Below are 11,313 nucleotides of genomic sequence, written 5' to 3'. Positions count from 1 at the left end.
TGTTAGAATATCTTGTTTTGCGAAAACGAGCCTCATTGACTAGATTTGGAGGCTCTTTGTGAATCAGAAGCACCCTGATCTGCAAGATAAAGTCCCTCTACGCGTCAGAAGATCCTTTTTAAGGTAACCGAGGCCCTTTGCTGCATAATTAGACCCCCATTCTGAATTTTAACACGCACCCGGGTGGGGGCCAAGTTGACTGCCCCCCCCCCCCCCCGAAGGTTTTTCCAGAATGGTTTCCGAACGGCACGGCGTGGCCGCGCTATATTTTGCATAGCTGTAGGCAATTGCATAGCGGATCGTTTGACGTAAAAACTTGATGTAATCTGTAAGGTCGCTGACCTATGGCAGGTCAAAGTCACGCCATGTTTTCAGCGAAGACAATTTCTAGGGAATCCTTCAATCTGATACAACAACGGAGCGTTAGACGAAGCCATACATCTCTGAGATGCTTTCTTCGGCAACACAACAGTTGAATGAGCAAATTAAATTGACCTAAGGTGAGGTCTGAAGGTCACACCAAGATCAAAACCAACCTCTTTTGTTACTCTAGGACTTGCTGTATGTGATAGTTTCTAGTGCTCATTTCTAGTTTATTAAAACAGGAACCGCATTACACATCTTCCATGGACTTCTTAAAGGTCAGAATAGGTCATTAAGCTAAAATGGCCCGCATCAACATTTTGTTCTAGGAACATACTGCCTAGGGTAATCTTTGTCGCTTAGTCAAATGCAAAACTCAAAGCAATCTTGTATAATTTTGTTCACCTTGACCTTCAAAAGTCAAAAAAGGTCACTGACCTTGAGTGAAAATGTGACCTCTTGCTTAGAAACGGTTATATAGGTTTTGGGGCACTTAAGAGACTAATATGGAGCTTGACCTTGTTTGACCTTTCTTGACCCGAAGGTCATAGCCTAGGAACCTGAAACCTTGACCTAAGTGAGTCCACGTACGGGTCAACACACTGTACATTTGGTGTCTCTAGCTTTCTTAGTTCCCAAGATCTCAGGGGGTTCAAATTGACCCCCCACCCCCACCCCCCACCCGAGCTAAGGGTATCTAGCCGGCCACCCGTGCGCGTGTTAACAGTTGACATTTATTTACATATTCGCATTGATGCATCGAACACATGCACACAGTTTTCCTCCTCTTGAATGCGACACTGCTCATAAAGTCTCGCGTGAGGAGGCCCTATTTTTCCAGAAGGCCCCCTTTAAAATTCTGCGCCCCCTCAACTAAAAATCCGCAGCGCCGCCTCGAATACAAACTTTCAGTGACGTGATGCAACGGGTCAATCATTTGTTGCAACAGCTTGCGGTACTAAAGAAGGTCATACTCCGCCTATCACACCAACTACGGAATGCTACTTCTTTCACTTAAGCCCTAGCTCAAGCTGCGGTTGTAGTCCGGAACTTTCTGAAACGCGATTCACGATTCCATTTGATTGTACTAAAAATGGCAGCATACACAAAATCTTGTGCTGCAATATTTCGTGACAAATACAACGCGACAGCGACATCCCGGCAACAACTTAGTTGTGAATCTGAGAAAGTAGTTTCACGCACGGATCATGGCTGCTGTCAATTTCACCGCATAGAGAACAATGTTTCAAGTAATTTCTACATGGCCCAGTTAATTTCAATTAAGTTTTCCCCTAAATCATTTTTTCCAGCACAAGTCATTCGAAATCAGTGCTATTTAACCTGGCGTGAATTTGGAGCGTACATGCCGCGAGATTGGCACACGTTTGTTCAACTTCTGATGCAACGGATGTTTTTTGTAAACCATGCCACGAATCAAATGGACAAGACATAAATTGATCTTAATTTCTTAGTATTTTTGTCAGTTGTCTGCTGCCATGCATGTATTAATCACCTGACAGATTGGTTCATAGTTAATTGCCATCTGCATCCTTGGAGCACAGAAACACAATTCAAACCTTGTGACTGATGTTCAGTTGCACTTTTCTTGATTTTTTGCCTTGTGTTCTTGTCAGCCATCATGTGCTAGTTATTCATAAATGCTGGTGTTTACTAGGCCCCTTATATGCCACATATTTACTGAACTACACCCCTCCAAAAATTGTATCACAACACATTTGCTCAGAGTTTTCTTTGGACTTATGATGCAAGTGTAATGTATTGAATGTTTGCCTAGCACTTACAATGACCAACTTATTATGATCTGCATGTATAAAGTTTGTCTTAGATTACATGCCTCATACAGTGTGGCCATATTCATATTGTCACCCATATATTGCTACTTTATTTATACATGATCAATTTAATATTGACCTTCTGGTACTGTGCTTTCAGATGGGGCATGTGTCCAAGAGATGGTTATCCTCGGCACAGAGAGTGGTTGTTACAGGGATGGGTGTTGTGACACCTTTAGGCTGTGGTACACAGCATGTTTGGGAAAGGTAAGCATGCATTAAACTACCACAAATGACAGCAACCCTTGTTTTTTCATGTCCATCCTGATGTGTGCATGCTTTTTTCAGATGGTGCATGTGTCCAAGAGATGGCTTCCCAAGCTCAGGAGTGGTTGCTTCATGGCATGTGCATGTGTGTGTGTGTCATTTGAGCTTTATGATGTACTCAGCTGCTGAGGTCATCTAACTCCCACCCTGGCAGGAAGGGCAAGCACAGTGAGAAATCAAATTCTGTACCTCTAGTTTCCCAGTTTCCAAGTTGCTACATGATTGGTAGCAGCTGCTGCACCAAATGTGCAGAGTTGGCAGAGGGCTGGAGTCATCATGCTGACCATTGCAGCACATTATACTTTTGCCACTAAATTTTGTTGTTGACCTTGAGTCCTGTGATTGTGTGGTAGGGTTCGGGACTCACACAACAAGCACTGCTTAGCATGAGATCTGATCCCATAAATCCACTCGCTCCAAAGGCTCAGATGAAATCTTGAAGAAATGTAGATTCTCTTTTGCTTGAGTGCTGTAATTGAAAGCAACTTCTGTTGAACACACAATTTTCTTATTTTTGGTCCTTCCTCATGCCATTTATGTCATGTGCCCACTGCATGACAATTCTTATGAACACTTTCAGGCATGCAACACCTGCTAGCCTCATGCTAATAATGTTTGCACACTTGCATTTTTCCCCACCTGGTGTGTTTAAGACAGGGCGCTATATGCCTTGTAAGGATGGTGGTTTACCAGTTCTTACTGTGATTGACTGGTTCCCAGCTGGCCTTCATGGTCACACCTCTGGACTGTCCTCTTGTAAAACGCCTGAATTCCCCATGACTCCTCTGATCATTCCATTCTCTGAACTCCTGAAGTCGCCATCCCATTTCCTGAACAACCAGTATAGATTACCATCTTACGCATCCCAAATCGGTGTCACCAGGCTGTTGCGGGGTGATGTGGCCACATCAGCTCTGTCGGACCCGCGCTACGCCGGCCTGCCGAGTCGCGTGGCCGGCCTGGTGCCTGAGGGCAGCGGGCCCGGCCAGCTGAACATGGCCGCCCACTTCGCGGCCGCCGAGCGCCGCTCGCTCAGCCGCGCCACCTGCCTGGCCGTGGTCGCTGCCGAGGAGGCCGCCCGCAGCGCTGGCTGGCGGCCAACCACTGAACTAGAGCAGGTGGGTCGCTTTCCGACCAGTGGCGCTTGATGGCCATATGTACCTGTCATACTTTTTGGCGCTGTGCCGTCTGCTGCTCAGTGAATGGAGTGAAGGCTCAAGGCGTGACCTCACACAGACTGAGTCCAGAATTCAGCAGTTGGTGACGGTGGTTTTAGTACCAACACAGTGCCTCCACCAGTAGCCCGCACGGCGTTGTACCGCAGGTGCGCACGGCCGTCTGCATCGGCATGGCCTCGCCGGAGCTGGAGGACATCGCCGAGACGGCGCGTCGCCTGCAGCAGCGCGGCCCGCGCGGCGTGTCGCCCCACTTCGCCGCGCGCGTCCTGCACAACATGGGGGCTGGCGTGGTCGGCATCCGACTGCGTTGCCGCGGCCCCACCCACACGGCCAGCACGGCATGCGCCACCGGTTCGCATGCCATCGGTGACGCGCTCCGGCTGCTGCGCGCCGGCGCCGCCGACGCCGCCTTCTGCGGCGCCTCCGATGCCGGCGTCTCGCCGCTCGCCGTCGCCGGCTTCGCGCAGATGCGCGCGCTCAGCGTGCGCTGGAACGCAGAGCCGGCGCACGCGTCGCGGCCGTTCGACGCGGCGCGCGACGGCTTCGTGCTAGCTGAGGGCGCTGGCGTGTTGCTGCTCGAGACGCTTGCGCACGCACGCCGGCGCGGTGCCGCGCCGCTGGCCGAGCTGCTGGGCTGCGGTCTCTCGGGAGACGCCTGTCACGTGTCGGCGCCGAGCGAAGATGGCGACGGCGCGCGCCGCGCCATGGCTGCGGCGCTGCGCGACGCCGACGTGCAGCCCGAGCAGGTGACGCACGTCAACGCGCACGCGACGGGCACGCCGCTGGGCGACCGGGCCGAGCTGCGTGCCGTGGCGGCGCTGCTGACCACATCCCGGCCGCTGGTCACCTCCAACAAGGGCGCGCTGGGTCACCTGCTGGCTGGTGCAGGCAGTGTGGAGGCGGCCATGACGGTGATGTCGTGCCGCCACGGCCTCGTACCGCCCACCGCCAACCTGACGCATCCCGAACCGGTGGACGGCGTGCGACTGGTGGCGCCGCGCGCGGCCGAGTGGAAAAGCTCCGGCCGCCGCAGGGTGGCGCTCAAGAACTCATTCGGCTTCGGTGGGACAAACACCAGCCTCTGCTTCGCGGAGTTTGTCGAGTGATGAACTTTCGCAGGCGTCGTGATATGTTCCTGGTCTAGTCATGATAGCTGCAAAAGAGTGTTATGTGACGTGTATGTGACGCAGATCCATCCTCGGGCCTCGGTGCGTTTTTAGTGCTCTGTCATGCAGTGAATAACCCTTCAGAAGTTTTGCCACAATGGGACAATTGAAAGATGTTACGATTTACCTGACTGTCATGGGCTTGTGTTAAGCGCTGTTGGGCTCTCACAAATGTTCCTTCTTTAAGCTACAAAATTTTTGACTATATTTGCTCCTGATGGCAAGTTGGCGTCGTCCGGGCCATTGATTATTTTTGCTCGTTTTCCGTACGGTTTTGTACGTGGTGAAAATACCGCTACATGCTATGCCTTTATCATCATAAATAGTGAATTCCCAGTAAATATATTTTCCTTGGATAGGAATAGACAGTTCTTGGACCATCCCTAGATCGGCCTCCCACGCAGAAGTAACACGCAATGGTGGGTGACATGAGCTTGCATGGGCCATAGCACGAGCTCGACATGAGCTTGAGTCCATAGATGGCGTTACGATCAGGCTGGCAGCTGCCTCTAGTGTCTGTTCCCATCGCTCCGCAAAAAGATGAGATAAGTTTGGAGGGGAACGGAGGAGCGCTGAGATCTGCTACCACCGGAACGAGTTCGCAGGAGGTATCAACTGTCTGCGCGTAACTTAGCCAAACAGTTTTGGCTCACCGACGGCGACTAACTTCGGGCGTTGCGTCGACAGAAAAATGTACCCTAAATCGCAAATTTGTACAATAGTAATAATTACATCAAAATGGCATCACACCAAATGACGTAGGGTATAGCCTACCTGCGCCAATTTACGCACCAGTCCTTTGTTTCCGTTACGTGACAACAAGTAGAGCAAAAAAAAAGAAGAGTGAACTGTGCCACTCATGTCTACCACAGCCTCCTGTAAACTCCGAAAAAACACCTTTCATTTCGGAGCGGGATGCAAGAGGGTGCGGTGAGCTTTGAGGAGCTTGGAGAAGGTCGGAGGGGTCACGGAAATGATCAGATAAGTTTTGTGGAGCTTTGAGGAGGTAAGAGGAGCGACGAAAACAAGCCCTTAGTAATGTTGTAACATGATCGGCTTTTGAAAGGGCCAATGACCCAGAATATCACGGAGTAAACTTCACTAAAGTTTTAAAGTCGGATCTCCGTAAACGCACCTCTTCAAAGTGTGATTTGATCATCCGACCGATGATCACCGCATGGCTCACGCTTGAATGAGCTGGACTGGAACCACGATCACGCCTGACGCGTGGACGTAAAAACCCGTTTATTATCGCTGTTCTCTTAGCTATGTTCTCTTATCTTCAAGTTTTCTGATTGAGTGTGCGTCCATCTGACCTGTACGATCGTAACCCGCCATCGACATGTGGCATGCTCGAAAAAATGGACTTTGCGATGCAGCAATCTGTAGCATAAATTACCAATAATCCAACGATGGTGTAGCGGTTTTTCAACGAATAGTAAAGATCGTGCATTTTGTTTTGTTTTTGTTTTGTATGTGTCATTGGCTTCGTAGGTCTGATGGTACAATATATTCCGGTAAAATATGGCGCTGCCCATCGTGACATGTCGCGCGTGACGCATGCAAACGTGCTCTGTTGGCTTAACTTGAAAACGAAAGTTCGCAAATTGTTTAAAAAAGATGACCAAAGTGCGAGCTAAAACCGCCCCTTATCTTGGCAATCTGTGGTCACAGAGAAATGAAAGATGCACATTTAGACTCGGCAAAGAAGGTGTAATCGCACTGGCGAAAGGCTGGGTCAATGCTTTTGATGGTGCGCGTTAGGGTGTGTCATCGAGGGAGTGGATCTCTTGGAATCAGCTGAGACAAAGTTTTTCCTTGGCACACGGATTAATGATAAACATTCAGGTCTGTCACACCTCACCAATGTTGAAATTCGTGGGTCGCGAGTAGTTTTTCTTTCATAGGCCAAGAAAACCGTATTCGATACTAGCGCCACCTGTTTTACGCACCGGGGTCATCACCCAATACGCCTCAAAGCTGCCACTTTCCACACTACTGGTGCTTGATGGATTAAGCATGAAGTAGATATCATGAAGAGCACCAGCAAATCATTGCCGAACAGCTCTTAACCTGACTTTAGTAAGAAACAACTTATTTTTGGTAAAACCCAAACCTGCGCAGTTATGAGAATGCTGTAGCAGACCGGGTTAGGTTCAAGTTTGTTATTGCTAGCGCATCATTGTGATGTTTATTTGCAATTTATGTGCTTTTTGCGTGGGATACATGGGTATATTAGTTTAGCTTTGCCGGTACTGAAATGTTCCTTTCGACCAATTACTTGCATAAGCATGCCGAAGGGTAAACGGTCGCGCAGAGAACATTTTGTGACAGGCCACCCGGCTCCACTGTCCCACCACCAACTGCCGACTACGGGAAAGCCTGGAGCTACATGAGGTGGCTGAGCGAAGCGAAAAGGAATATCACTAATACCATCTTCGAGACCGCGACGGTAGAAACCAGGGAACTGTGGACCAACGAAGCCATCCCTGTTCATGATCTAAAATGCGTCACAAAGTTGATCGAGAGGGATTGATATCATCCCAACAGAGCTATCAGCAAGAAATCAAAGAAAGAGTGTCACAGCAACGCCGCCACCGCGAAGTTCAACAAGCTTCTTGATGTCGCGGAATGCAAGTGCAAGCTTCAGTGCAGCTATCCATGCCCAGTTGCCTGCACAGCGTATCAGGAGGTTGCCATGAGGGACCAGTGCAGGCACCGGAAGCTTACCCTGGGGTCATATGACCGGGATACGATTGTGACTAGGGAGGTCCGCGAGGTGCGGAGGATGGCCAGGCAACTTCAGGGGTGTCGTGGCTCGGCCGCCAGTGAGGCGGTGTCTGCTGCTGAACCTGAGTCGCCTTCCCCGCCGGCTGCTGAGCCGACGCCGCCTGCTGAGTCAGCGCTTGCTGCTAGTGCTTACCCCGAGCCTGCTCCGGGACTAAGTGGTCTTAGCGCTGGTGAGTCAGCCGAGATTCTGACACGGTTCCGTACATGGTGACTTACACCACTCTGGCGGTTGACAGCTACGGTGGCTCGAACCGGGCCGCTGCTGCTTTCATCAACGCCTTTCAACAAGACAGCAGAGACGGACTGGCTACCTGAAATCAAATATCGTAGATCCTAAGAAGGTCTGCTGCGCAAGAGACAGAGCGGGAAGAGAGACGGCTCGTTAAAATTTTGAAGCAATCCATGAGTAAGGTTTGACCATCCTCTACTCCTACGGCCGTGAAGGCAGGAACTACATGAACCACACGGAGTCGGACGAATGCCGGCGAAAAACACGTGGTCGTCATTGCTGAGCCAGGCAGTCGCCACGTGATTCATTTTACGTCCGAGTTCGGCCGCGCCCTGCACTTGTTCAGCTGCACAGCGGTAATGGCCGCTGCTCTCTGCACGGCAACGAGCTAAACCTCTTCCATCTGCTGCTGAGCCTGGATGACACGACCACGGGATCGAAATTTTTTCTAGACCCATCGGTAAGGCCTGTGCTGGAGAGGTCTGAGAGAAGGACGTTGTGACATTCAAGGCCAGGTCGGGGCCCGTGCCAAACCTACCGGTCGACCTGATTCAGCAGCTGAGCACCAACCAGCAGCTGCGGTACCTTTTGGTCTCCGGTGTTCAAAAGGGCTCTGTCTGAAATGTGGCAGCCCAGCGGCCAACCGGACAATCGAACCATGTCAGGTGAATATAAAAACGCATTATCCTTAAAGTTATAGCAATCAGTGTTTAAAGTTCATCAAGTATCATTTGATATTTCTTATGCTCACTGTTGAGTATTTACTTATTATCACACCTCGTGCCATGTTATGTCGCGTCATTTGCTGGTTGTTTCATGCTTACTAGCATGTTTTATATGCATTCTGTCACATTTAAGGACTCTGGAATAATTACATACACTAAAGGGGCACATTAATTTTGCCTGATTTAATGCTCAATTCGTAGCAAATTGTTCTAATAAATTCGCTTTTGTTTTCAGATGGTTGACACTGGCCGCTCGCCTGCTCCTAGTTAACATCTCTGCCGAGACCTCCAGCAGCGCTCTCAAGGACCTCGTCCAGTGCGTGGTCGGCCAATATGTGCCGGTATGGTCTGCCATCCGGCAAAGCAGCGGCTGCGCCTTTGGCTTACGCAGCTTGTTCCGGAGCATCGCGGTGCTCCGCGACCTGCTGCGGCACACATAGTCCTCCAGCATAGCGGGTACTGGGTCCGTCCGGAATAGCTGCTGCTGGGCATGGTGTGGCATGAGAACCGCATGGTCCGCGAACAGGCGGTTCCGATCGTCGCGCCGCTCGTGAGCAACAAACCGAGGGTCTTCTTCAGGCCAGGGTCTTCGCCATCTCAGTGGTAAACTTCGAGGCCGTGAGGTACACCGAACTGATTCCCTGGCACGGACCAGTCACACAGCCTCTACTGCGAGACCTCAGCGACTGCGAGCTGCGGGACAAAGTGCAGGCACCGCTGACCATCTTGCCCTATCTGGTTCACACTAGGAGTGCGACGCAGCGCCGCACTGCCGAGGACGTCTGCGGCTGGAGCTGGAGCTTCGGCAATATGTGGAGCCCAGCTGCGACGGTACTTTTGCTACCGTGCGATCTCTGCCAACACGCGTTTTGGGTTTCCTGTCTGTGAGCAGTTGCTGTTTGGGCCGGTGCATCGAATACACAGGCTCGGCAAAGAGCAAGATGTGCATGGGGTCACCCTACCGCCCCCCCCCCCCCCCGCTCTACGTTCGTGGTACAGGCTGCGGAACTTGCTGTATGTATTAAGTTGTACATCAGACAATACATTTTGAGTCACATGCTATGCATAGTTTTGTTTGCATCACGCGAGTTGTCTTAGAGAAGTGAAAGTCTAAAGCAATCCTTACCCACATACTCGTACGAGTTCATACTCAACAGCACATAAAGTTTCCGCCAAATGGCAATCAATCGGGCAATGTCTGATCCACATATTAGACCTTAGACCGGGACATTCTCGTACGACGGCTTAAGGAGCGCTCGGTAGCGTCGTTTCTATACGCAAAGGTATTTTGTGTCGCTCGTCGCCCACGGCTTGGTGTTACCTGCGGCGGCGGACGCTGCCCAGCATCGGGTGACTGCAACGCCGGGCACGGGTTTGCGGCGATGCTTCGATCGACCCGCGCCTCACGAATTTAAGTTTTTGGGAAGAACTTTTGCTATGCCGTGTACTTGTGGGCTCTTGCGCCAAAGAATTCCTTTGTCTCACTTGGTTTTGCTACTGATGACACGCCCTAGTGCGCGTGCGCTCGTGCAAAACTTACAGATCCGGTGTTTTTTGGATATTTTCAAGGATTGATATCGACCTCGGCAGTCCAGACAGATAACTCAATGAAGCCAACTGCATAATGTAGGCGCGTGTGCCGTCTGTGAATTGTCCATGCATGCAGCACTGCGCAATCCTCGGATAGCGACGCCAACGTTCGATCGGTAGGCTAACGATATTGCGTTGTTCGAAGCTTATCACGAATGCAGCACACTGTTGTCTCGAGTGAGGTGGGGATGTGAGCACAACAGGTGTAAAACTCCATGTATGGTGACCAATATCCACCCAAAACAGTTGCGTATTGTGTAATGTTTTGATTACACCAGCCTGAAATGTCATCACTCGGCAATTTCCGAATTTCGTCGGTGCAATACGCCGTTTTGCATCAACGAGAAGCTCGTTTGCTGGACTAACGCTGACTATGAATGGGCTGTCTAGTTTCTTAAAGGCCATGTTTGCTTACCGTGCCAAACGACATTACAGTCTTCTGATCGGTGACGTCGCTGCCATCAGGGAACGGAAGGGGTTGCTTAACCAAAGCTAGGCGGGCTTTTCCCTGCCATAGTCCTGATTGGCTCCTGTTTTGCTGTTTGTTACACAAGCTATTTGGAGATTAAAACAACGTAACTTGACGTACATGTACTATTGTTCGATAACTAGTATCTGTTAAGAGACGTTTTGATGAGGAAAGAAAAGCCCATAACAATTTCGATTCTGATAAAGCCCCACAAGTACCACTTTAGGGACGTTTATCTCACTTTTTCCTATCCAAACTAATGTGCTCATACATAATGTGCTCATACTCTTGGCCAGCTGCGCTGTCCGTATTGCCAAAAGATCTAGCATACCGTAAATTAATAAAAGTATACCGACGATGTGACGGTCTATGAAGCTTATAATGCAAATGTCTTCGCTTTTACATATTTAAAGGATAATTGACCTCGTAACTTTCGAAGATTGCGTGATGTGACGCTGACGGCGTAACATGTCACACGTGGCACGCGCAAACCTGCCCCATGGGGTTAACATGGGAGGCGCAAAATTTACAAGTCACTAAAAATCTACAAATGACGGACAGGAGCCAGGCTTACATCTCGGCATCGAAGGGTCGCAGCGAAACGAAATCAGCACAATTTTAACCCGACAGAGAACGGGCAATCGCGCCGACGACAGCGCTGGTAAATACGTGCGGCGGCGCAC

The 11,313-nt window shown here is 50.3% G+C and overlaps 1 protein-coding gene across 1 annotated transcript; it reads left to right on the top strand.

Annotated features, from left to right (window-relative positions):
• Window positions 1–1,544: 1,544 nt before the first annotated feature.
• Window positions 1,545–6,339, top strand: LOC119111128 (3-oxoacyl-[acyl-carrier-protein] synthase, mitochondrial). The gene is made up of 4 exons (XM_037234957.1): window positions 1,545–1,613; window positions 2,317–2,423; window positions 3,367–3,601; window positions 3,808–6,339. Exons 1-4 carry the CDS (start codon window positions 1,605–1,607, stop codon window positions 4,765–4,767), a joined length of 1,311 nt encoding a protein of 436 aa, XP_037090852.1. The 5' UTR covers window positions 1,545–1,604; the 3' UTR covers window positions 4,768–6,339.
• Window positions 6,340–11,313: the final 4,974 nt, after the last annotated feature.

The sequence above is a fragment of the Pollicipes pollicipes genome, unplaced genomic scaffold (assembly GCF_011947565.3).
Source record: "Pollicipes pollicipes isolate AB1234 unplaced genomic scaffold, Ppol_2.1 Scaffold_7261;HRSCAF=8764_pilon_pilon_pilon, whole genome shotgun sequence".
Classification (NCBI taxonomy): Eukaryota; Metazoa; Arthropoda; class Thecostraca; order Pollicipedomorpha; family Pollicipedidae; genus Pollicipes; species Pollicipes pollicipes.
The sequence above is the reverse complement of the archived record's forward strand: the minus strand, read 5'-3'. Positions and strand labels throughout refer to the sequence as shown.